Source organism: Pristiophorus japonicus, chromosome 9, assembly GCF_044704955.1.
Source record: "Pristiophorus japonicus isolate sPriJap1 chromosome 9, sPriJap1.hap1, whole genome shotgun sequence".
Classification (NCBI taxonomy): domain Eukaryota; kingdom Metazoa; phylum Chordata; class Chondrichthyes; family Pristiophoridae; genus Pristiophorus; species Pristiophorus japonicus.
In genome coordinates, this window is record NC_091985.1 from 90,857,811 (window position 1) to 90,881,795 (window position 23,985).

General features: G+C 46.7%; 1 protein-coding gene across 7 annotated transcripts in view; it reads left to right on the forward strand.

The window, feature by feature from the left end:
* LOC139273131 (echinoderm microtubule-associated protein-like 6) overlaps positions 1 to 23,985 on the forward strand; it is an 816,712-nt gene that overhangs the window by 115,122 nt on the left and 677,605 nt on the right. For all 7 annotated transcript variants that reach the window (XM_070889552.1, XM_070889554.1, XM_070889555.1 and 4 more), the window contains one exon: positions 23,079 to 23,238. In XM_070889552.1, coding sequence (XP_070745653.1) covers positions 23,079 to 23,238 — 160 coding nt within the window. The remainder of the gene's footprint in view (positions 1 to 23,078; positions 23,239 to 23,985) is intronic.

Consider the following 23,985-nt stretch of genomic DNA (forward strand, 5'->3'; position numbering starts at 1 on the left):
TTTTAAAAAGTGGGGTTACATTGGCTACCCTCCACTCCATAGGAACTGATCCAGAGTCAATGGAATGTTGGAAAATGACTGTCAACGCATCCACTATTTCCAAGGCCACCTCCTTAAGTACTCTGGGATGCAGTCCATCAGGCCCTGGGGATTTATCGGCCTTCAATCCCATCAATTTCTCCAACACAATTTCCCGGCTAATAAGGATTTCCCTCAGTTCCTCCTCCTTACTAGACCCTCCGACCCCTTTTATAACCGGAAGGTTGTTCGTGTCCTCCTTCGTGAATACCGAACCAAAGTACTTGTTCAATTGGTCCGCCATTTCTTTGTTCCCCGTTATGACTTCCCTTGATTCTGACTGCAGGGGACCTACGTTTGTCTTTACTAACCTTTTTCTCTTTACATATCTATAGAAACTTTTGCAATCCGTCTTAATGTTCCCTGCAAGCTTCTTCTCATACTCCATTTTCCCTGCCCCTAATCAAACCCTTTGTCCTCCTCTGCTGAGTTCTAAATTTCTCCCAGTCCCCAGGTTCGCTGCTATTTCTGGCCAATTTGTATGCCACTTCCTTGGCTTTAATACTATCCCTGATTTCCCTTGATAGCCACGGTTGAGCCACCTTCCCTTTTTTATTTTTATGCCAGACAGGAATGTACAATTGTTGTAGTTCATCCATGCGGTCTCTAAATGTCTGCCATTGCCCATCCACAGTCAACCCCTTAAGTATCATTCGCCAATCCATCCCAGCCAATTCACGCCTCATACCTTCAAAGTTAGCCTTCTTTAAGTTCTGGACCATGGTCTCTGAATTAACTGTTTCATTCTCCATCCTAATGCAGAATTCCACCATATTATGGTCACTCTTCCCCAAGGGGCCTCGCACAACGAGATTGCTAATTAATCCTCTCTCATTACATAACACCCAGTCTAAGATGGCCTCCCCCCTAGTTGGTTCCTCGACATATTGGTCTAAAAAACCATCCCTTATGCACTCCAGGAAATCCTCCTCCACCGTATTGCTTCCAGTTTGGTTAGCCCAATCTATGTGCATATTAAAGTCACCCATTATAACTGCTGCACCTTTATTGCACGCACCCCTAATTTCATGTTTGATGCCCTCCCCAACATCACTATTACTGTTTGGAGGTCTGTACACAACTCCCACTAACGTTTTTTGCCCTTTGGTGTTCTGCAGCTCTACCCATATAGATTCCACATCATCCAAGCTAATGTCCTTCCTAACTATTGCCTTAATCTCCTCCTTAACCAGCAATGCTACCCCACCTCCTTTTCCTTTTATTCTATCCTTCCTGAATGTTGAATACCCCTGGATGTTGAGTTCCCAGCCCTGATCATCCTGGAGCCACGTCTCCGTAATCCCAATCACATCATATTTGTTAACATCTATTTGCACAGTTAATTCATCCACCTTATTGCGGATACTCCTTGCATTAAGACACAAAGCCTTTAGGCTTGTTTTTTTAACACCCTCTGTCCTTTTAGAATTTTGCTGTACAATGGCCCCTTTTGTTGTTTGCCTTGGGTTTCTCTGCCCTCCACTTTTCCTCATCTCCTTTCTGTCTTTTGTTTTTGCCTCCTTTTTGTTTCCCTCTATCTCCCTGCATTGGTTCCCATCCCCCTGCCATATTAGTTTAACTCCTCCCCAACAGCACTAGCAAACACTCCCCCGAGGACATTGGTTCCGATTCTACCCAGGTGCAGACCGTCCGGATTGTACTGGTCCCACCTCCCCCAGAACCGGTTCCAACGCCCCAGGAATTTGAATCCCTCCCTGCTGCACCATTGCTCAAGCCACGTATTCATCTGAGCTATCCTGCGATTCCTACTCTGACTAGCACGTGGCACTGGTAGCAATCCCGAGATTACTACTTTTGAGGTCCTACTTTTTAATTTAGCTCCTAGCTCCTTAAATTCATTTCGTAGGACCTCATCCCTTTTTTTTACCTATGTCATTGGTACCAACGTGCACCACGACAACTGGCTGTTCTCCCTCCCTTTTTAGAATATCCTGCACCCGTTCCGAGACATCCTTGACCCTTGCACCAGGGAGGCAACATACCATCCTGGAGTCTCGGTTGCGGCCGCAGAAATGCCTATCTATTCCCCTTACAATTGAATCCCCTATCACTATCGCTCGCCCACTCTTTTTCCTGCCCTCCTGTGCAACAGAGCCAGCCACGGTGCCATGAACTTGGCTGCTGCTGCCCTCTCCTGATGAGTCATCCCCCTCAACAGCACTCAAAGCAGTGTATCTGTTTTGCAGTGGGATGACCACAGGGGACCGCTGCACTACCTTCCTTGCACTACTCTTCCTGCTGGTCTTCCATTCCCTCGCTGGCTGTGGACCCTTCTCCTGCGGTAAGACCAACTCGCTACACGTGATACTCACGTCATTCTCAGCATCGTGGATGCTCCAGAGTGAATCCACCCTCAGCTCCAACTCCGCAACGCGGACCGTCAGGAGCCGGAGGTGGACACACTTCCTGCACCTGTAGTCGTCAGGGACACTGGTGTTGTCCCCGTGTTCCCACATGGTACAGGAGGAGCATATCACGTGACCGAGCTGTCCTGCCATGAATTAACTCTTAGATACACTTAAATTGCCGACAACAATGTTAAAAGTTACTGACTAATAAAGAAAAAGAAAAACTACTCACCAATCAGCAACCAATCACTTACCACATTGGCTGTGACGTCAACTTTTGATTTCTTTCTACTTCTTTTTTGACTTCTCTCAGCTGGAGCTGCACAAGTACGCCTCTCTCGACGCTCCCCGGACTGCTGAGCCTTTTGTAGGCCGCTGCCTCTTTCGACTCCCGCCTCTCTCGACGCTCCCCGGACTGCTGAGCCTTTTATAGGCCGCTGCCTCTCTCGACTCCCGCCTCTCTCGGCGCTCCCCGGACTACTGAGCCTTTTATAGGCCGCTGCCTCTCTCGACTCCCGCCTCTCTCGACGCTCCCCGGACTGCTGAGCCTTTTATAGGCCGCTGCCTCTCTCGACTCCCGCCTCTCTCGATGCTCCCCGGACTGCTGAGCCTTTTATAGGCCGCTGCCTCTCTCGACTCCCGCCTCTCTCGACGCTCCCCGGACTACTGAGCCTTTTATAGGCCGCTGCCTCTCTCGACTCCCGCCTCTCTCGACGCTCCCCGGACTGCTGAGCCTTTTATAGGCCGCTGCCTCTCTCGACTCCCGCCTCTCTCGATGCTCCCCGGACTGCTGAGCCTTTTATAGGCCGCTGCCTCTCTCGACTCCCGCCTCTCTCGACGCTCCCCGGACTGCTGAGCCTTTTATAGGCCGCTGCCTCTCTCGACTCCCGCCTCCCAAGGTCTCACTGACTTTGCTAATTGTAATTCGATCCACGTTGACTTCCTGAAGCGACAGAGGACCAGCTGAAGTGCCTTACCCCAGTCCAAGTACATCCCTCCTCCAGTCCAAGTACATCCCTCCTCCAGTCCAAGTACATCCCTCCCCCAGTCAAAGTGCTTTACCCCAGCCCAAGTGCATGCCTCCCCCAGTCGAAGTACATTACCCTAGTCCAGGTGCATGCCTCCCCCCAACCCCCCACCCCATCTTAGATGGGGCAGGCATTGTGTACAGATTGTTAACAGGTTTATTGGGTATGAAGTGAATAGTGATAGTGTCGTGACTTCTGGATTATCATCCACTCCAACGATGTACCTTGTAGGGGGTTGGAAGAACGTGATCCGTCTTCCCTGAGTTCCCTCTCTCCCCTCCGATCCCCTTCCCCATCTATGTCTCTCTCTTCCCCACCCCCAGTCCCTCTCTCTCCCCCACCCCCAGTCCCTCTCTCTCCCCCAGTCTCTCTCTCTCTCTTTCCCCCCCCCACCCCCCCCCCACTGACCCCAGTCTCTCTTCCCCCCCCCTCCCCCTCCACCCGCTGCTGCTCGGGGCTTGCAGCTCAGTGGGAAGCGCGGTTGGTCGCCGGGTCCCACTTCTCTCTTTTCCCCCCCAGCACCTCTCTTGCCATCAGGCCTAGGCCCGCCGCCTTCGGCCATCTCCCGCCAGCATCTCTCCACCGCCCCCCCCCCCCCCCCCCACCGCAAGAGTCTCTCTTGCCATCGGACCCAGACTGGCCAGGGGGGAGAGAGTCAGAGCCTCCGGTCCTGCTGTTCACACCATGCGCATGGAATGATTCGGGCCGGGAGGGGAGGGTGGAGCTTGGCGGGGCGGGGCTTGTCACCTGTCAGTCAAAAAAGAGCAGTGTGGGGGGGTGGGGCTTGACAGACATCTGTCTGTCAAAAAAAGTGCAGTACAAATAGTCCCTTATTTTAACCTTAAGTACGCACAATATTTGGTATCTGCAAGTGCAAGATTGAGTGACTGTGTCTCTTCATCTTCACTGTCTTCTTCCTTTTCGTGCTGTCACAGGGGAGGTTCCAGTTCTTGGGTATCTGAAATGAAAAAGGAACAGGGTTAGGTTGTGGTGAGGGGAGAGGAGAAGAAGTGCAAGCTTACATCATCTACAGCTTCTCATTCAGAAGAAATTATGGGATGACTGAGAAGTGGGAAGAAAGAAGGAGGATTGGTATGCAGATACCCTCATCATCGATCTCTCCAGCCCCACCAGTGACCACAGCCTCAACGATGTCCCTTCCCTTGATGGCCAGCATTGTCTTCTCCATGGGGATTAAAGGTGTGCTTGTCCTTTATTTTTTACTCATTTCTGGGATGTGGCTGTTGCTGGCAAGGCCAACATTTATTGGCCATCCCTCCTCCAGTTCTTGCCTTCTGTCTCCTGTATGCAACACCTTCTGTAAGAAAGAGGGTGTGTCAGTGAGTGTTGTATAATATGATTGGGTAATGTGGCTGTCATGGTTGAATAGCTGATGGTGTGTGCAAGCTGTGACCTGTGGGTGCGAGGCTTGCAACAGTGCTAAGTATGTGAGATAAAGCATATGAATTGAAGGGTTGACAGAGATTGTTGGTAGGTGGTGGCGATATCAGGCTCCCTGCTGATGCATGCAGCCAATGTACAGTGCAGGTAGCTCTGGCTTCACACAGCAGTCATTTAGAATAACAGGCAACATGATTTTAGTGTGCTGCCTACATCATGGTGGATGGGTGCGGATTAATCGCGTACAGCAATCCCCCCTCCCCCATTTTTGCTGGTTAGGCAATTCAACCTTTTTTACCTCATTGTAAGAGACCGTTGCTAGATTCATCATGTATGAATTAATGTAAGGGAGGTGAGAAGATAATTAGAACACTCTCTGCCAGCGTACTGGGTTTATACACAATAGCACTCAAAAGGACCCAGGTTTAATTCCTGATATACTAGCTGAATTTAGTTACGGCAATGGTAGGGGCACTATAATTAACAGCAGCCACCCCCGGCTTACGGTTCGTGCTGCTGACCATAATCTAATTATTCTTCCTGAAACTTTGTGGATGTCTGGTGAGGACTGTATTGAACTGAGCTTTGATAGTGCCGCAGTCAAATGGTCTGTTGATACTCATTGTCAAGTCTCAGAAAAATAGGGTCTGGGAAGCCATTTGAGTAAGGAATGCCTGTTTCTATGGAACTGTAACCCAGCAGGAATGAATGCATCATACAGGTGTGAGTATTAAAAATTGGTGCAGAAATTTGGCAAGGAAATTTAACCACCTGCCCATCTGGCAAAATCAGGCCAACAGTGGTTAAATTTGGTTCGTTGATTTATCCGCCAAAGTTCTGCACCCATCCCACTGTCTTTAATTTTAACCTGCTCTACTAAGTAGACAATAAGATCTAGGGTCTTGAGAAGTAGCGGCAAGGATTGTGGATGCATTGGTTGTAATTTACCAAAATTCCCTGGATTCTGGGGAGGTCCCAGCAGATTGGAAAACTGCAAATGTGACGTCCCTATTTAAAAAAAGGAGGCAGACAAAAAGCAGGAAGCTATAGACCAGTTAGCCTAACATTTGTGGTTGGGAAAATGTTGGAGTCCATTATTAAAAAAGCAGTAGCAGGACATTTGGAAAAGCAAAATTTGATCAAGCAGCGTCATCATCAATAATAAATGACAAATAAATCAATAAATCAATCAAAAAAAAAATCAATCAATAAATAAAAAATTAAACATTTCTATTCACCTACTGCAGCACCGGGAGCCCTCCAACAGCCTGCTGGGACAGGGTCCCCCCAGGAGATGCCGTTCGGGCGGGCCCCGCCGCTGACTAGGACTTCGGGTGGGCCCCGCTGCCGATGCCGAGGACTTCGGGCGGCGCCCGCCCCCAGCAGATGCCGAACTGCCGCCCAGGACTTCGGGCGGGCCCCACCGCCGATGCTCATTATTTGTAAAAGTGAAGTGTTTAATGCTTGTAAATTTCCCTCCCCCCACCCCCTATCACTCGCTCCCTGCACCTAATTTATAAAGTGTAGGCAAGGTTTTTCTGAGCATACAAAAATCTACACTTACTCCATTCTAAGTTAATTTGGAGTAAGTTATCACTGCCTAAACTTGCAAAACAGGCGTAAGTAACGCCCCCTTTTGGAAAAAAAAAACTTTTCTAAAACTAAACTATTCTAACTCACTAGAATTGGAGCAAATTAAATGCCGAGAATTGCAATTTCAAGATACTCCATTCTAAACTAGTTGCTCCAAAAAAATAGGAGCAATCAGGCCGAAACATGAGCCCAATGCTACTAAATGAGACTGACTTATTCTGGTGCCAAATACAAACACACGATCAGGAAAAGACATTTTTGCAAAAGGTAATATAAGAATAGTTGAATAGTTGATGAGGGATCAGCTATTGTCATTGTGTTGGTGTCCTTTCACTGTATCCATTCAAGGCCCCTGACTGGTCGTGAACCTGTGCAATTGCACAGGTTGCATAGCCCTAACCCTCACCCCTGTGCATTTATAGAACACCTTTAGTACAAAAATGTCCACGGTGCACTCCATAAAGCTCATGCATGCACAGAAGAGGAAAATTATGAACTATATGGAGTGGACATCAGTTGGAGCTAGAAACATGATTTGAAGACGCAAAAATGCCCGAATCTGGAGATCGGCTCAATTGCTTTCAGGGCTTCTAATGACTGCAAGGAGGGGGGAGTAGTTGTAGGAAGGATGGTGTAATTCTGCATTGCTTTTGTATGTCCGCTTCAACAGGTGAAATGATTGCCATTTTGCATCTTTACTTGCTGGCAGTTTGATCCTCACTGCTGTAATCTGATCATTCTGCTTTACTGGAACTGTTTGCTACCTTGTGCTTCCACCTGGATACTGTTTAATATCCTGCACTTGCTGTACTCTGCACTTACAATAATCACCTTTCTACATGATAAACAACTGTATATCGAATCTTCTATTGTCTAGCTAGGAATCACAAAACTGGGCCCAAATTCTGTGTGATTGCTTGATTCTTTGATAAAGGGTACTCGGCAATTAGATCTGATATGATTCCCACCTGTCCTTCATCTGGTAGGTTAGTGTGGGAAGGAATGTTCTAAAAAGGCACTGCATAGAATAAAAAATGCTTTCTATACCACGTGTAGTTATTTTTTTCCCATGCACTATTAGATTGAGTTGGTTTTAATGCTGGGTTTTTAAAGCAATGTGTATTCTCATGAATTTAAAAAAAGGGGCAACAATTTAACTCCTGATTAATGTGCTAAATGCAAGTTGGTTATCTCATGGATTAAACAATAAATAATTAGCTAGCTTGTCCAACTAAATATTGCGAAGACTGGAGCCATTGTCTTCGGTTTTCTAGCCAGCAACTCCATCCCTCTCCTTGGCCACTATTTGAGGCTGAACCAGATGATTCACAACCTTGGTGTCCTATTTGATCCTGAGAGGAGCTTCCGACCCCATTTCTGATGCATCACCAAGACTGCCTACTTCCACCTCCGTCTCCGACCCTGCTCATCTGTTGAAACCCTCATCCATGCCTTTGTTACTTATGTGGCTCAGTGTCAAATTTTGTTTGGTAACGCTCCCATGCAGCACCTTGGGACGTTTTACTACATTAAAGGCGCTATATAAATGCAAGTGGCTGTTGGTAATCAGAAACACCTCTCGCCCATTGGCCGGAATTTTAATTTGGAGGTGGATAAGGAGTGGGAGGGCTGGAAAGCAGTCGGGAAATCTGGGATAACAGGTTTCCCTCAGGCCCCGCCAAATTTAACAGCAGGGCCTGTTTAGCATTTCAAAGCTCTGTTTCCTGCCCGCAGCCAGCCAGATACAGATAGTAAGGCAGCAAAATGCTGTATTCTGCCCTGGGCTCTAGGACAGAATGCAGAGCAGTTAATCTATTTAAATCAAGCAAGCTGACCTTCTGAAGTGGGGTAGCATAATGAGTTAATTATTTTTATGTTATTAGGTGATTCTCATCATAACTATTTCTTTGTACAGTCACCTAACTATGGAATAAAACATCTTAACATTTCAATAAAGCCGTTCCTCATCTAGTGTTAACTTGGTCTGCCTTCGACAGATTGTTGAAATTTATGTATAAAAGACATAGATATCTGGCTCGGGTCACAGTGGGGTTCCATTATTGTATCCTACTTCCCACTATCATACAAGTACATACGGGACACTGTGAATCAACTCCTGTAAATTAAGTCTTTGGACCGCTTATGGGTGTGACTGACTCCAGTGAACCTGAGAAGGTATGTACGACAAACGGGAAATTGTAACATTCACATGAGCGCCATTGTTACGGACTCCACACTCTGGGGAAACATCACTGAATTACCGCCAATCAGATATAAAACTTCATCTCATTTCTGCCTGTTGAGAAATTTAAACCACAGTTATATTACAAAGAAAATAAATCCCTTCTGTTTTAGTAATTGGGCTCCCAGTTTATTAGATTGTGAGTTCAGATTCCAGCATTGATTGACACTTAAGCCCTGATTTTATCTCGAAGTTTGAGTGCAACCTGCGGGGGTGTGGCAGCCAGACAGGAAGTGTCCATGATAGCAACATCGTTTGGCATGAGCTATTTTAACTCTCGGGCCTCTTTACCCTGAGAGTTGCCTAAAACAGGCGCTAGGCCCCTCATTTACATATATAAGGATCCTAACACTTGTTTTCGGCCCCTTTGCTAAGTTGGATTTCAGTGTGTGGAGCTTGCTCTGCTGAGAATTCTTAAGCAGTCCCTGTGGTCTGAGCAGAGACCACCACCAAAAGGTAAGTTTAAAAAAAAAACTTGGCTTTCGAGCCAGTAGGACTAGAGGGGCTCCCGTGACACTCGAGTTTACAATGGGCTCCTCCCCTGTTGCTGAACAACATCCCCTCCTGGGACTTAACTTCTGCTGAGGCAAGCAGGTCAAAATTCATCAACTTAAAATGGGCGAGCTGCCTGTGAAAGCATGACCGGTGCTGACAACTAACCCAAATAATGTAAATTAGACTTGAGGCCCAATTTTGGGCTGGCCTTGGGCCTTCCCGTTCAGGTGCACGCTGATGATACATCACTGGTTATGTGCCCAATAACAGCCATAACCAATTTCTACTCCGATGATTGGACATTTAGGAACCAAAATTGCCCCCCGACTGAAAGTAGGTGCATCTACCATTTCTGAAGTTTTTTCTCCGCCCCAATCCATGAGGCTGATCTTGTGCCAATATTCAGGTCTTTGTATTGTATTTCTGGTCGGGGCGGCGAAGTGTCCTTGCAGCGGGTCGGCCACTCCAACGCGTCATCAGCGTGTCGCTGATAGTGCAACATGGACGTGTCGTGTCACATTGATGTGTCACAACATCCCACCCCTTCAGTTTAAGGGGAGGGCCGCTGCGAACTCTGCATGGGGTTTAGTTAGGCCCACTGGGCTACCAGGGAGGGTTTTGGCCGGGCGAGTGGCCCAGTACCCAAGAGGGGTACTAGGCTGCCTATTGGCGGCCCCCCCATGGATCTATGAATCGGCCCGACAATTAAAACAAAATGGAGGCGCCGGCAGCGCGCCCTCCCCTTGAAGGGTGGACGCGCCGCCCAGCCACTCACAGCTTCCCACAGGGGAAAGTTGTCAGTGGCACCGACTGGCGGCGGCGGTGTCGCTCCGGCAGGGCAATTTCCCGCAGGGGTCGGAAAGGGGTCGCTGCCAGTCAGAAGGATGGTCGGCGCATGCCCGATGGGCAGCGCAGAATCCCGTTTGCACCACTCCTGGCCCAGAGGCAATATAGGGAGGGTCGGCCCATCCGCCTACCCCCGGTCGGAGAGGCCCATCCCGCACCACCTCAGATGCGGTAATGGACCTTGAGGGCATTTTAGGCCCCTACATGTCTTATATAATTATTCAGCTACAACTGACTTTTAAATCACAAGTATTCTTATGTTACTTTATTTTAAGGTGTTAAAGGAGCAATTTTTTAACATGACATTTGAATGAAGGGAAGTGAATTGTTCAATATGTTTTCCTGTGGGTACTGAAGTTGCGTGTTCAGCCATGAACTCATTGAATGGCGGTGCAGGCTAGAAGGGCCGAATGGCCTACTCTTGCACCTATTTTTCTATGTTTCTATTTATGCCACTGCCAGAATATTTTCTAGTCTATCAGATCATTTATAGGTTTATTGTTTGGTAAAGTATCTACCGCTTAGATGCATCCTGTTTGCTGAAAACTTTTTTTGTGGCTGAAAAAAGTTATTCTCAAAAGAGCCTGCAAGTATATTTGAATGTTTTTCAAGTTCTCATGATTTTTAATACTTATAATTGTACCTGTATTTGCTTGTCTGTGGCCAGGTATGCTGTAGTCATATTTTATGTCTGCCTGATTTAATTCAATTTGGACTTCAGTTATTGGCAGCATGGGCGATGTGGAAACCGGTTCCTGCCACTCCTGGCCCGGGGGCAATTTAGGATGGGTCGGCCCAACCATCTGCCCCCGGTCGGTAAGGTCTATCCGTTCCATTACTGCCTCTTGGAGGCGGTAATAGAGCTTGAGGACTGAAATTTTGGCCTCTTACTATTGATGCTAAACACTTTCAGCCATAAATCAGATGTATGCAACTGTCAGCTGCTGGCCTAATTTATGAGGAGTAAAATAGAACCATATGATATTTTTAACATGGTGACCTAATAGCTGCAGTGGTCATCTTCATTTGTTTCGGCAGGAGGGGAATTTTTTTTTGTATTCATTAAGGTGAAAGATGTTGATGATTATTTCTGCTTTCATCAGCCAATGATATATCAAGCATTTTGAAAGCAAGTATAGCAATCAGTTGCAGAATAAGTTCTCTCTAATCTGCCTCAACAATGCTACTTAGACCCCAACCTCAAGACCACCACTTGGTACCAATATGAATTAATTTTTTCACTTTCTATAAAAGCCATACTTATGAACCTTGATTTTAACATCCCCAGCCCCGCACATCAGGCAAGAAAAGGTCAGATGAGGAGTTAGTCTTGAAAATCTAAATCCTGCCTCTAACGCTCGGTTTCCTGTCTGCTAGAATAGTAACGGCAGCGATTCAGGTTATCAATAAAGCTCTCAATGAAGGCAGACGGGGACCTATTTAAGGTGCAAAATTCATGCCTCGATAGAAACATAGAAAATAGATGCAGGAGTAGGCCATTCGGCCCTTCGAGCCTGCACCACCGTTCAATGAGTTCATGGCTGAACATGCAACTTCAGTACCCCACTCCTGCTTTCTCGCCATACCCTTGATTCCCCCTAGTAGTAAGGGCTACATCTAACTCCTTTTTGAATATATTTAGTGAATTGGCCGCAACAACTTTCTGTGATAGAGAATTCCACAGGTTCACCACTCTCTCTGGGTGAAGAAGTTTCTCCTCATCTCAGTCCTAAATGGCTTACCCCTTATCCTTAGACTGTGACCCCTGGTTCTGGACTTCCCCAACATTGGGAACATTCTTCCTGCATCTAACCTGTATAAACCCGTCAGAATTTTAAACGTTTCTATGAGATCCCCTCTCATTCTTCTGAACTCCAGTGAATACAAGCCCAGTTGATCCAGTCTTTCTTGATATGTCAGTCCTGCCATCCCGGGAATCAGTCTGGTGAACCTTCGCTGCACTCCCTCAATAGCAAGAACGTCCTTCCTCAAGTTAGGAGACCAAAACTGTACACAACACTCCAGGTGTGGCCTCACCAAGGCCCTGTACAACTGTAGTAACACCTTCCTGCTTCTGTACTCAAATCTCCTCGCTATGAAGGCCAACATGCCATTTGCTTTCTTAACTGCCTGCTGTACCTGCATGCCAACCTTCAATGACTGATGTACCATGACACCCTGGTCTCGTTGCACCTCCCCTTTTCCTAATCTGTCACCATTCAGACAATAGTCTGTCTCTCTGTTTTTACCACCAAAGTGGATAACCTCACATTTATCCACATTATACTTCATCTGCCATGCATTTGCCCACTCACCTAACCTATCCAAGTCACTCTGCAGCCTCATAGCATCCTCCTCACAGCTCACACTGCCACCCAACTTAGTGTCATCAGCAAATTTGGAGATACTACATTTAATCCCCTCGTCTAAACCATTAATCTACAATGTAAACAGCTGGGGCCCCAGCACAGAACCTTGCGGTACCCCACTAGTCACTGCCTGCCATTCTGAAAAGTACCCATTTACTCCTACTCTTTGCTTCCTGTCTGCCAACCAGTTTTCAATCCACATCAGCACACTACCCCCAATCCCATGTGCTTTAACTTTGCACATTAATCTCTTGTGTGGGACTTTGTCGAAAGCCTTCTGAAAGTCCAAATACACCACATCAGCTGGTTCTCCCTTGTCCACTCTACTGGAAACATCCTCAAAAAATTCCAGAAGATTTGTCAAGCATGAATTCCCTTTCACAAATCCATGCTGACTTCATTGTAATATTAACAGCACACCAGGGGAAGTCCTGCAGAACCTTGGCAAGAGAAGCTGACTGGCCATGGTACATTTCAAAAATGTCCTTCTCTTTGAACTCTTGGTGGGCCAGGAGGAGTAGGAGTGCTCTCCCCATGCCCCTCAATGAATCCTTGGGCCACTTCAGCCTCCATCTCTCCTGTGAGTGAATCCCCATCCCTCCCTGGTCGCGTACCATGTAGCAATCTCCAGACCGTGCACTGCGATTGCCCTGGAACAACTCCTCTAATTGATTACAAGGAACCATACCCATGGGTCCTCAGCTGTGGCCTCCTGCGGCCCACCCAGGTAATGAATCTGGTTGGGTGTCTGATGGAACTTCGGGAAGTTTTATTTAAATGAAACCCTGCCGTTAAGATATTGACAGGATTTTCAACCCCTGAAAGACTCTTTGCTCGTAATCCTAACTTAATGTGTAATTGTGGTGGTAGCTGGAGCAGGAGACCCCTATATATGTATTTTGAAGTTCAAAATTCAAATTCAGATCTCAAGCTGAAATTTGAACTTGATTGCATTTAATACACGAGTTTGCGGGTTCTTGAAGATCACAAAATGAGAGTATAAAGTTTTAGCTGTAATATTAGAATCAACAAAATCTTACAGTACAGACAGAGGCCATTTGGCCCATTGTGCCTGTGTTGGTTCTTTGAAAGAGCTGTACAATTAGTCCCACTCTCCTCTTTCCCCATAGCACTGAAAAGTATATATCAAAATCCAGAAAGTTACTGCTGAATCTGCTTCCACCACCCTTTCAGGTGGTAAATTCCAAATCAACAATTCTCTGCATAAACAATTGCTCCTCATCTCCCCTCTGTTCTTTTGCCAATTATCTTAAATCTTTGTATTCTGGTTACCGACCCTCCTGCCAGAGGAAACAGTCACTCCTTATTTACCTTCTTCTATTAAAACCCTTCATAATTATGAACATCTTTATTAAATCTTCCCATAACCTTCTGTGCTCTAAGGAGAACAATCCCAGCTTCCCTAATGTCTCCATATAACCTCTTATCTGTTATGTATGGAGAAAGAGTCAGACTGAACACTGTGAGCTCAAAGTAAAGTGTGACCGTAGTCTTTTATTGCAGGTCTCCAGAGTGCCTCGTCAACCTGTGAGGCCTCCTTAAATACCTGTGCTCCCAAGGGATTATGGGATCTCTTGGGACTCCATGGGATGAGCCCTCTGGTGGCTGTACAGAGTAAATACAAGTTTACATATATAACATTATCAATCCTCTTCTCTAACCTTTTATTAGAACCTCTTATCAAATTCTCTCAAAAGTTGTCATGAGTTTAAATGTAAAGTGAAATTGAAGCTAAGTTGCAAAGCATTTGGGAGTGATTTCAGCAAATAGGTTTGATTCCCACTGATATTTCTCAGTCTGTCTACATGGCAGTTGATGACTCTTTGATCAACAAACCTCCATCAACCCAGTTGGAATTAAATAATGAAATTAGTGAGGACAGAAAACATTTTGAAGATCATGATGTTGCTCCTGTCCTGACTCCAGCAGCCCGCCATCCAAGGAGCGTGCATGATGCTTTCATCCTGCGTGAGAACACTGTGACGATTGCTTCGGCCAACATGGGAAGGGTGCGGCTGGCTGCTCAGGGACAAAGGATATGACCTAGCCACCTGGCTAACATCCCCCTTTGGCAACCCCACCACAGAAACGGAGCATCACCACAATGAGAGCCATCGAACAGACAATAGGGATGCTCAAGCAACATTTCCGATGCCTGGACCGGAGGCAGCCTTCACTACTCCCCTCAACAGGTGTCTGAATTCATTGTGGTGTGCTGCAGGCTACACAACTTGGCCATCATGAGGGGCCAGGCATTGCTAGTGGGGATTGCACCCCCACTCAGGAGGAAGAGGACAAGGAACAGGAACCTGGCGAAGCCCTGAATCATCATCCACACCAGGAGGAGCACCATCTACGTCATCGGCTCATAATGGATCAGTTCTCTTGAATGGAGGAAGCTGAGGGATGCAGCTAATACATAGCTCTGTTAAACTCTAAATGATACACAAGACGCCATTGCAAAACGGTCAAAGTAACATTTTACAAACAACACCAATGTCGTCGCCTCACCCAACAGAACCAAAAAACCCCCACCAGCAAGTAACAAAACACAACGTCCCGTTCAAACACCATCAAGCACAATGAAGTGCAACAATGTAACTACGTATTTACGGTGATTATTTACATTGGGATTAGTTCTGTCCATGGTGGGCAAAGTCGTCACTTAGACTTTGCCTGACGTTTCACACCCCTCGTCTTTACCACCCTCCTACGCCTAATGCACCTCCTCAATGTAGCCTCAGTGCCTACAGCAAGGCTGCTGTGTGTGTGGGGCAGACAGTACAGACGATCAACCTGGAAGGCCTGGCTGCAGACTCCTCCACCTCAGCATCAGCGGCAGCAGACTGTGATGGCTCAGGTGTAGACTGCAGTAGGTGCAAAGATGGAATGGCAGTTGTTAGGTATTGAATCAATAATCTGACCAGATACTGTAAGCTCAAAGCAATGTGTGACCGTAATCCTTTATTACAGGTCTCCAGAGTGCCTCTCCAGCCTGTGAGGCCTCCTTATGTACCTGTGCTCCCAAGGGATTGTGGGATCCCTTGGGACTCAAGCAGATGAGCCCTCTGGTGGTTAAACATTGTATTTACAGGTTTACATATATAACAGCAGTGGTGGAACCTGGAATACTGCCATCTTGAGGAAGGATAGCACCTTCCATTTCCAGGGGCCCACTGCCACTCACACAGAGTGGAGCGTCAGCAACCGGAGCATGATGTGTGAGCATAACTTGTTAGCCTGCTTCAGCACTGTCACTTCCCCGTCGGACTGTGGGGAACACAGCAAAGATGGCAGCAGTCAGTGATTTAATGGCATTACACAGGGACTGACTCAGAGCAGTCTGCCAATTCATGCCAGCAATCACTGACAGCATCACATCATAAAGTTCTTGCGCGGCTTGGGCCTTTGATGTGATTGCTGCTGCCATGTCGACTATGACTCATGCCAGCCCCTCTGGGACTCCATCATCGCTCATTGAGCTCATCTCCCTCTGTGAGCGGGCAAGGATGGGCTCGTTGGACTCCTGAGAGGCATAGGCAATGCTTAAGCTGGTCTCCGCCACCCTCAGCAAATGGGTTGATGCTTTGCGGGACCCTATCCAATGCACCCATGAGGTCGCGATGCATTTGCGTGGTCTCCCTGGACAGAGTCTTGGTCCACATCTGCCTGTCTCTCAGCGGGTCTCCTGGGCCGACTCGCCCTCCAGAGAACTGGCCTCCGAGCTTCTCCTCCCGCTGGGCGATGCTGTAGACCACCGGGCCCAGCAGCCTCCGAATGCTCAAACCCCTCAAAATCAGACTCCTCCACCGAGGTGGTGTCCCCACTTGGTGGGATTGATGGCGTCTCCCCCTCACCGCCCCCCCCCCTCGCCCATCATCTCCCCCATCGCCCGATGTTGACGGTTATGGGGCCAGCTGCTGTGCTTGTGGCTGATCATCTGTAAGCACAAAGCAACTGATGTGTGGTTAGGAACTAGGGAGAGGGCGGGGTAATAAGAGGAAGGTGGCATTGGACATCTATATGTAAAGGGGATAGGCCACTTGATATCAGTGGTTAAAGAACTCACACAAATCGCCAATGCCATTCACATACCGTCACTATCCACAGGGGGCTCTGCCTCGCCGCCGGCCACTGCGCGAACTGGGGCGCCCATGAGGGCCGACACTCACTGCTCCACCTCAGTGAAGTCCTGATGATCAGGCTCCTCACCTTCGGTACGCTTCTCCTTCCGGCGATTGTGCACCAATTTTGCCTACAATAACAACAAGAAGAAGGTGTGAATGAGTGTGCAGCTCATCGTGTGGCACATGTGCCTTCCATTGTGGAGTAGCTGTTACTATCTGGAAATGTAAAGATACGTATTATAATCTGCGTGGCTGTGCACAGAGCATGTGGGAAGGCTGGGAGGAGGTGAGAGCCACCCAGGATTACGGCTCAGGGTGACATTTGCCAAATGCATAACAAGAGTCAAATGGTAGTGCGAGAGGGGTGAGAATGAATAGGGGACAAGAGGGTGCATGCCACCTGAATGCACAGGGCATGGCTGATGAGGTGAGCCTCCAGCTTTCAGATAGCTTCACCAACCCACACCATGGACTGCAACACATAGAGAAGCGGTATGCTCTCTGGCGTCCTTCCAGCTCCTTCATTTTCTAGTTCTACTCAAAGTGTACAGGTGGAATTGTGCATGAGCAAACTTATAACACCGTGCCCATAACATTTGGCTGGGCTCGGGAACTAGAGCGGGCCTCTGCGCATGCGCAAGTCAAGTTGCGGTTTTTGCGCGGTGGTTTTTGGTTGGGATGGCCAAGCACAGGTGTGTAACGCCTGATTTAGCGCCCCCAATCATTACAGCTGAGTTTTGAGCGAATTTCCTGGATGCAGTCGCAAACTTTTATAGAGCGCAAAGTTTACCGTCCCGGTGCCATTAGCACCTCAAGAAGCCTCCAACTGAAAATCCAGGCCTAGATATTATGTTCAAAACTCATCTAGTGATTTGTTTGATTCAAATATATTGACTGGTCTGGCAAAAATTAAAGAAATAATTGCTTGTGATTCAATTTAGAAGGTTAAACAGTCAAAATTAATTGATTTTGTTTTTTAAAAAAAAAACTGTTAAGGTGAAATTAAAGCAAAATATTAGATTTTTTAATGTATTTTTTTAATCCATGAGATTGTAAATTCTTTCAAAACAGTCTGAAAGTGTTTATAAGGAAAGTGCCCCACTTATTGTAGTACATGTAATGTTATAATTTTGTTATATGCGAGGTAGAGTAGTGTTGTCATCTGGCCTGTCACAAGTGAGCGAGGGAAGATGGCGGAGACAGGGGACACCGATGCCTCCTCGGACAGTGAAGCCTGAGTCTGCCCCAGCAGTCACAGGAGAAGCAGACACGGGCTCGGGGCTCGCCTTCAAAAGAAGCCCAGGGAGGGCTGGAAGCCGAACCGAAGGCATGAGAAGCCTTACACCATGCAGCAGCTTCAAAAGAAGCCAGGGGTGAGGGGGAGTGGGTGTTTGCTGAGCCCCTATGACCGGGCGAGGGAGCGATTCTGCCGGCCGACCCTCGAGCCCGGTGAAGAGACGTTCAGTTGGTGGTGGGGTGGTACTTTGAAAAAACTCTAAAATTAAAGAATTGCATTAGACTTCGTTGCCTCAACTGTCCTCATTGAATGCCTGACTTCCTGTTCTAAGCAAGCCTATTGCGCATGCGCAGACCAGGGTGTGGTCCATATTGGGGCATTGGCCTTGGCGGGGAGAGAGGAGAGAAGCTTTAACTCCTTGTCCTGTTGTTTTGAGCTTCTGGCAAAGGTACGATTTAATTATGGGGGCAATATTGACAATGCCATACCTCGTTCAAGCCTTCTGCATGATGGTGCTGCGGAGGAGACGATTGATTCAACGTCATCACATGAGGAACCTCAGAGCACACAGGAGGCCTTACCCATGGCGGGTATATTGAGACAGGCATTCATACCTGCACCTGAGTGATGCAGACTGTGTGAGAAGGCTGCATTTCCGCAAAGAAGTTGTAACCGAGATCTGTGAGTTAGTAAAAGTAGACCTGCAACCTAGAAGTGTTGGGAGGACTGCTTTGTCAGTTGAAGTGAAGGTTACAGCTGCACTTTCATTCTATGCATCTGGATCATTCCAGGCCACAACTGGGGATGTGTGCGCCATTTCTCAACATGCAACACATATCTGCATTCGGCAGGTGACTGCTGTACTATATGCCCAGAGGCCCAGTGTGGAGGCCCTGACCTGCATGAGAACACTAGCAGCAGGTCGGGGCCATAAAAGGAGCAGTGAGCAGCGGCCTGGGAGCAGCATGGAGGCCTCGACCTGTGTGAGAGCACCGGTGGCAGGTCGGGGCCATAAAAGGACGGTGAGCGGCGGCCTGGGAGCAGCATGGAGGCCCCGACCTGCGTGAGAACACCAGCGGCAGGTCGGGGCCATAAAAGGACGGTGAGCGGCGGCCTGGGAGCAGCATGGAGGCCCCGACCTGCGTGAGAACACCAGCGGCAGGTCGGGGCCATAAAAGGAGCAGTGAGCGGCGGCCCGGGAGCAGCGTGGAGGCGTACCACTTCAGGGAGCAGCGCGAGCTGGTGCAGGAGGCGATGGCAGTGAAGAGTGACATCATCAAGGTCCAGGTCAGTGATTGGAGGGTGGGTAGATACAGCAGGAGTGGCGAGAGACTGGAGGGATGTGATCGGGGCCCAGGAGAGGCGTGACTTCGGGACCCTGGGGCAGCACGGGCCAGCCCACACTGCAATGTGTGTGCGCATTAGGTCTGTGCAACAGAGCAGGTCTCCAATCGTCTTGGATAACCCTTGCCACTGGACCAAGACCTGGCTTTGTCAAGCCCATGTGGTGGCTGATGTGCAACGGCCACCACACGTTAAAAAAATCCACGCACAGGCATCTTCTACCCTTCAGGATGTAGTTCAGGTCCTGGAATATTAGGTCCATCATTGAAACATCTGTGAACTTATCCTTTTTTGGCGTAGGAAGCAAGTCATCCTCATTTCGAGGGACTGCCTGTGCTGATGATGCCCGGAGGAATAACTACATAAAGTTCCTCATGACCGCCCAGGGCTGTGGGCTTCTCCAGGATTGCTGGCTTCCCAAAGGTACAGGGCTGCATTGATTGTACCCACGTTGCCTTGCGAGCACCTTTGGAGGATTCCAAGATGTATAGGACAGAAAAGGTTTCCACTCCGTTAATGTGCAGCTTGTGTGTGAGGACATGCATCGCATCATGTCAGTTGATGCGAGATACCCTGGAAGCACCCATGATGCATTCATCCTATGCGAGAGCGCTATATTTGACATGTTTCAACAGCAGTCAGAAGGGCAGAGTTGGCTGCTGGGAGGCAAAGGGTACGGCCTTGCCACCTGGCTCATGACGCCCCTACGCGTAACCCAGATGGAAGCTGACCGGGAGTACAACATGTGGCTTGCTGCATCCCACTGAGACCCGCAGCCTCGGACGGTGGGGTCCTGGGTGCGCCTCGCTGCACCCTACTGGAATCCCCAGCCTTGGACTGAGAAACCATGGAATGTCGCAACACTCGTACCACTCAGGAAAGGGTCTGGCACCTAATTGGGCGGCACCTGCACCTCATCCAGAGTGAGTACAAAAGTGGGGGCTTCAGCCATCCCCTCCCCCTCCTCCTCACCCCCATGCTCTTGGACTGGAAGGTGGGATTAAAAGATGTTCTCTTCAGGCTCGTCCGGGTCTGAATCATTTTCTGCATCAGCTTCAGCTTCGTCAGGGTTGGCCTCAAGTTCAGCAAAATATAACTGAACAGACAAATGGTTAACTGAAGAGGAGGGGGCAGGGTGGCATGAGTAGTCTCTCACAGTGCAGGCAGCAGGCTCATTTGAAGGACCACGATGAATGATAGCACATTGCATCAATCGAAGCGTAGCTGGCGGCGATATCCCCATGAACCGAAGCATGGCTAGCCTGCGCAGTACTTGACATTTAACAAAGCCAGACTGTGGAATTTGCAGTGTGGGCCCAGCTTGTACAGTGGTGGTTGCTTTCCTCCAGCAAGACCCATCAAAGCAGCGACCCTGTCTTCCAAGGGTGTCAGTGGGTGCAGATTTGCCGGGCCTCCTCCTGTTCGAGTTCTTTCCCTTTTGTTGTTTGCCACCTTCCTCTGCAAAGATGAAAATGCAACTTTTTAGAGAGGGTGTCTTTCTGCTGGTTGAGTCACGTACAGATGGTCACATTTACAATTGGAATTCCATTGAAAAATGAAAATATTACTTACACTAATTACTTGACCAAGGTCCTGCCACTTCTTTTTGCACTGGCCTCCAGACCTCTGAGTGGTCACCATTGCACAGTAATCTTTTGCAAGTTGGTTCCAGCATTTCTTCTTTTCTTTTGGTGAAACTTTTATGTGACCTCTGCTGGTGTCCAGCTCGTGCCATCTGGTCGCAATTACAGTAACTAGTGCTCCACTTCATCCTGCAAGAAATTCTTGGTCCTTGAGCCATGTTGCATATTGTATTGCAGCTCTGATTTTTCCAAGGAGGATTAAACTTCTGACACACAACTGGCTCTTTAAAAATGGCCGAATGCAGACCGGGAGCAGGCCGTGCGCGCCCATAGCAGTCACGTAAAAAAAACTTAATTTTATTTCCCGCACATGTGCAGAAGGGGGGCATCATTTTTTCGGTGCAGACATTAGGCTCTACCTCCCGAAGCTAAAGGACAGGCTGCGTGGTGCCAACTTCAAAAAATAGAATGGGAAAACTTGCTAGTTATTTTTTTGGAGTAGCAAAAAAAAACGGATGTAACTTTTGCAATATGCCAAAAAAAGACATTGGGGAAAGTTGAGCCCTAAAATACCTCTGATATTCATCCCAGCGATCTCTCTGTCACTAGGAAAGTTAATAACAGCATCCTCTGCGTTCAATTGTCTGTGTACAACAGTCTAACCATAAGCATTGTGCATAATTTTCCATCATGCATCAAGGTGATTTTCTCAAGTAAGCTCTGCAATAAATCAACGCTTTGTTTTTCCAAATGATTTCAAGACAAACTGGAGGAGAAACTTTAGAATCATTTTTGAAATAAATTTTGATGAGAACACACACATGGAATTCATGGCAAAAACTGTTCAGCCAAGAGATTTATTTATTCAGCTGAGATATCTATTTATCTAGCTGCAGTTGGTAAGAAAACAACTATTTATTTATTTTCCAGGAACCAATGAATTAATTTCCTTCACTATATATGAGCTTAATTCTTACAAACTCATTTCTAAATCTTTTCATTAACGGTGTGCACCACCCCTACCTCTACACTCCAGCACCCCGCTTGCAACAGCATGACCTCCGACTTGCTGTGAATGAACTGAAGATCCGCTTATAGAAATAAAAAGTATTTCCGTTAGTTAGTGCCCCAGTAGCTTGTGTAAAAGCTACACAGGCCAAAAGGTCAAAGGTTTGATGCCCAATTTGTTCCCCAATAGCTAATCTTGAATGCTGCAGATGTGTTGGTACGACAATTGGACATTTGTGCTCCTGGGATAGGGAGGAGAAAAATTGGTCAGAGTTTATACGTCTGATCATTATATGTTGATACTGATTCCTGGAGGAAACTGGGTGTACATGCTGATGTTGCATAAGGAAGGACTGAGCTCAACGATAATCCACTCCATGGTTGAAAACCCGCCGACATTCATCATCTGGGCTCACACATGAAGAATGGCCACTTAAGAAAGAGACTGAACTGTGCCTGGCACCCATGGAATTGTACTCCAGGAACATTCAGGAAAACATGGGAGAAAATTGGGTGGAAAAAGTGTTGTAAATGGCTGCTAAGAGCTGAATTTGAAGAACAATTCATGCCCAGCATAAGGGAATTACTTTAAAGGAAATTTACAAATAGTGTGATTATCAAATATTGATTAAATCTGTGTGGAACATGATGGTTCACAATAAATTTGAAAAGATTTAGGTACACTATTATTTTACATGAATATTCACAGCGACTCCAAAACGGAAAGTTTTTTCATTGGAGGAAAGATTACGAAGAGACATGATCCAGGATTTTGCTGTGAGGAATAGGTAGTGTCGATCAAAGCATGTTATTTAACTTGACTCTTGAAGACAGGTACAAAATTAACCAGCCTCAAGTCATATTTGAGATTTTTATTTCTCCCTGCATAGTGAAAAGAATGGGTGAACCAGATTTTTAACTAATGCAATTGATAATTTGTTGAATAACACCTTTTTTGAATAAAATGGCATGGAAAAACAGTACATGGACAGAGGACAAAAAAGGATACAGATATGCTAAAGAGCTCGGTTGCTAGTGGAATTACATGATTTATAGTATGTGGAGGATAACTATTTAAGGATGAGGAATACTACATCTGAAGATGATGAGTGAAAATTAGCTGATTCATTGGTGGGTTATACATTAGAATAATACGCTGCTATAATCCCATTTCATTCTATAAAATAAACCACGCAGGAGGAAAATACAATACAACTTGTTGCTTTAGGAAATCTAGGCTGAATTATTTCTTTAGGTCTTGACTTATAAGAAAAAAATTCACATTTAAATATAATGAAATAACAAATGCAAAATGATTTGTACTCTTTCCTTTGCAGCCTTGCTTTACATCCAGAAAGAAGTCTGGTTGCAACAGGTCAAGTTGGGAAGGAGCCTTATATCTGCATTTGGGATACTTACAATGTACAGATGGTTTCTATTCTGAAAGACATTCACACGCATGGAGTTGCTTGCTTGGCTTTTGATTCTGATGGACAGGTATGTGTATAAAAATTTCAGGGATTTAGCAAATCTGGGCAGTTTGTAACCTGGATTCTGTACTTAGTTAATTGAATAATATTGTTTTTTAGCTTTTAGGCTCGTTATTGATGCAAATTTCAAGCAAACCAACCAAGATGTTGCAAACTGTAGACATTGGAAAGTGTTAGGTACCATTATTCAACTATTGATCTGATACAAGTGCTCAATAACATCAAGATAATTTTGCCATTTTTTCTTAATTATTCATCTGCTGCACACAGTTAAATTCTTTTTCTCCCATCATCAGTAACCGCATTAATAATGTTCCAGACAGTCACTTGTTTTTGGTAAACTTACTATTTTTCATGGTTCTTCTGTGAACTAATAATTGGTGGGATAAATAACTAATTTTTACAAGTTCTTAAACGGGTCCTGTAATGTTCAGAATTTTTCTTCAACATTGCATTTACAGTCATTGTTATTAATTCTCTGTTAAAAGTATGGTTTGTCATTGCCCAATTTTAGACTCTTTGATTTGGCGTACGGTGGCATCGTGGTTATGTTACTGGACTAATAATCCAGAGGCCTGGACTAATGATCCGGAGACATGAGTTCAGATCCCACCACGGCAGCTGGGGAATTTAAATTCAATTAAATAAATATGGAATTTAAAAAATATATCAGTAATGGCGACCATGAAGTTACCAGATTGTTATAAAAATCCATCTGGTTCGCTAATGTCATTTAGGGAAGGAAATCTGCCAT